We start from the raw sequence: 2568 nt of genomic DNA, 5'->3' as shown, positions 1-2568 counted from the left end.
ACTGGGGACAGGGGATGACTGTACCCACCACCCCCGGCTGGGTGGAGTTTAGGGGAAGGATGTTAGGAGCACCCCAACCCCTGTCAGTGCCTACCCTGGGGCACAGGGGCTTCAGGGAGGGTCATGTCCCATCACCTGTGTCCACCCCCAGGTCAGTGGGGAGAAGAAGCCGGTGAGCAGCACATCAGGCATGCAGACCAGTGTGGAGACCAGCCCCTTGCTAAAGGTATGGGGTGATGCACCTCATCCTGCCTGGGCAGGGATGGGGTCCCTTTGCCCATGGAATGGGGCTGGAGGGCGTGCAGTGACACCCAAAGGATTGTGGTGCAGTGGATGTCACCAGATTGGGGTAACTGTTATCCACCTGCCATGGGTGTCACTGAATTGAGGGGACCACCTGCTTGCTGTGGTGTCACCATTCGGTGATGGGGTGATGGTGACCCACCTGCCACAGGTGACACTGAATTGGGGTGTCCATGACCCACCTTTCATGGGTGTCACTGATTTGGGGTGACCACAACCTACATGTCATGAGTGACATTGATTTGGGATGACTATGACCCACCCACCCTGGCAGCACCGTGCAGAGGTGGTGGTCCCGGAACGCCTGGCCCAGATGATACAGCACATCCAGAAGAAGGACTTTGAGGGCTTTGGCCAGCTGGCCATGAGGGACAGCAACCAATTCCATGCTACCTGCCTTGACACCTTCCCCCCCATCTTCTACCTCAACGACCTGTCTCGCCACATCATCGCCCTGGCACATCGCTTCAACACCCACCATGGCCACACCAAGGTACCAGCTGTGCCCCACAGGACTCTGAGTCTGCCACCATGCTGTGGTCCCTCCCCAGGTCCCCACATCCCCTCCACTCCTGCCACAGGTTGCCTACAGCTTCGATGCTGGCCCTAATGCTGTCATCTTCACCCTGGCCGACACTGTGGATGAGTTTGTGGAGGTGGTGAGACGCAGCTTCCCCCCTGCCACCAACGGGGACCAGTAAGGCAATCCTGTCTCTGACGGGGTGGGATGGGGGGGCTCTGGAGGACAGGACTGAGTGCTCCCTGTGCCACAGGTTTGTCCGGGGGCTGCCCGTGGGCTCGGCTGTGCTGCCACAGGAGCTGGTGGCCACAGTGGTCACAGAGCCCATTCCAGGGGCCATCCAGTACATCCTGCACACCAAGGTGAGGGGCTGGGGGACATGTCTTCCTGGCCTCTGGTGAGGCTCTGGCCCCTGCCCTGGCCCTAGGGAAGTGGTGGGATCCCATTCCTGTCCCCAGGGGTGCACAGGACCCCATCCCTATCCCCATCCCCAGGGCAGTGTGTGGGACCCCATCTCCATCCCCATCCATCCCAAGGGGGGTGTGTGGGACCCCATTCCTGTCCACAGGATTGCATAGCACCCCATCCCCAGGGTGGATTGTGAGACCCCATCCTTGCCTTCATTCCCAGTGGTGTGTGGGACCCTATCCCCAGGGGTGCACAGGACCCTATCCCTGTCCCCATCCCCAGGAGTGTGTGCAGGACCCCATTCCCAGGGGGATGTGTGGGACCCCATTCCTGTCCCCAGGGATGCACAGGACCCCATCCCTATCCCCAGGAGGGTGTGCAGGACCCCATCCTAGATGTGTTCCTGTTGGCACAAGCCATGGGGTGACATTTTGGGCTCTCTGTGGCCCCAGAGATGCCCCCCAGCCCCATGGGTGGGGGGTCCCTGCAGGCAGCAGGACCCCCCAGTGTGCCTAACCCTGTCCTGCCCCACAGCCTGGCCCTGGTCCCCAGCTTGTGGATGACTCCAGTCAGCATCTCCTGGGAGCAGATGGGCTGCCCTGCTGCCGTGCCTGACCCTGGTGACACCCCAGGGACTGCTGTGACACACCAGGGAGCTCTGCTGGTGCCACCCGGGGGACTCGGGACCCTGAGCCAGGCCTGGTGCCAAGCCATCCCCAGCCCTGGGGCAGGATGTGCCCCCGGGGCTGGTTTTTACTCTTTTGTAAGGAAATAGAGGGCTCCTGACTGAAGAGCTGGTTTGGGGTGTTGGGTTCTGTGTGTGGTGCTGGGAGGGGACAATGCCAGCCTAAAGGGGGGCAGGAGTTGGGGACAGTCCTTCCTAATGGCTGTGGCTGATCCTGTCCTGCGTCCTGCTGTGCAGCCATATCACCCCACATGGCCTCTGTTCCTCCCTGTGTCCTTTGTGGGGCTGAGCCTGTCCCCTATTCCTCCTAGTTGTCTCTTCTGGGACTGATCCTGTCCCTCCATGTGTCCTGTGTGTCCCTGCACAGTCCCCAACACCCCACGTGGTTCCTGTCCCTTGCACATCCCCTGTCCCTCCCCATCCCTTTCAGGACTCATCCTGGTCCCTCAGATGTCCCTGATAGGACTGCTCCTTTCTTCCCACATGATCCCTGTCCTCTGCATGTCCCTTGTAGGGCTGGTCCTGTCCCTCTGGACCTTTCTTGCCATCCCAACATGTCTCCTGTCCCCCTGTGTCCCTTGCAGGACTGATGCTGTCCCCTCTCCCTCACATGTCTCTGCTGGGGCAGATCCTGTTCCCCTGGACCAGACTG

The 2568-nt window shown here is 60.9% G+C and overlaps 1 protein-coding gene across 1 annotated transcript; it reads left to right on the top strand.

The window, feature by feature from the left end:
• Positions 1-151: 151 nt before the first annotated feature.
• Positions 152-1846, top strand: MVD (mevalonate (diphospho) decarboxylase; the record flags this gene model as incomplete). The annotated part of the gene is made up of 5 exons (XM_009080975.1): positions 152-226; positions 578-796; positions 885-1000; positions 1077-1185; positions 1766-1846. Coding segments are annotated over 5 exons (600 nt in total), but the record flags the coding sequence as incomplete, so codon positions are not given.
• Positions 1847-2568: the final 722 nt, after the last annotated feature.

This window comes from Acanthisitta chloris, unplaced genomic scaffold (genome assembly GCF_000695815.1).
Source record: "Acanthisitta chloris isolate BGI_N310 unplaced genomic scaffold, ASM69581v1 scaffold45608, whole genome shotgun sequence".
In the NCBI taxonomy this organism is placed as follows: domain Eukaryota; kingdom Metazoa; phylum Chordata; class Aves; order Passeriformes; family Acanthisittidae; genus Acanthisitta; species Acanthisitta chloris.
This window is presented reverse-complemented; position numbering and strand designations above follow the sequence as displayed.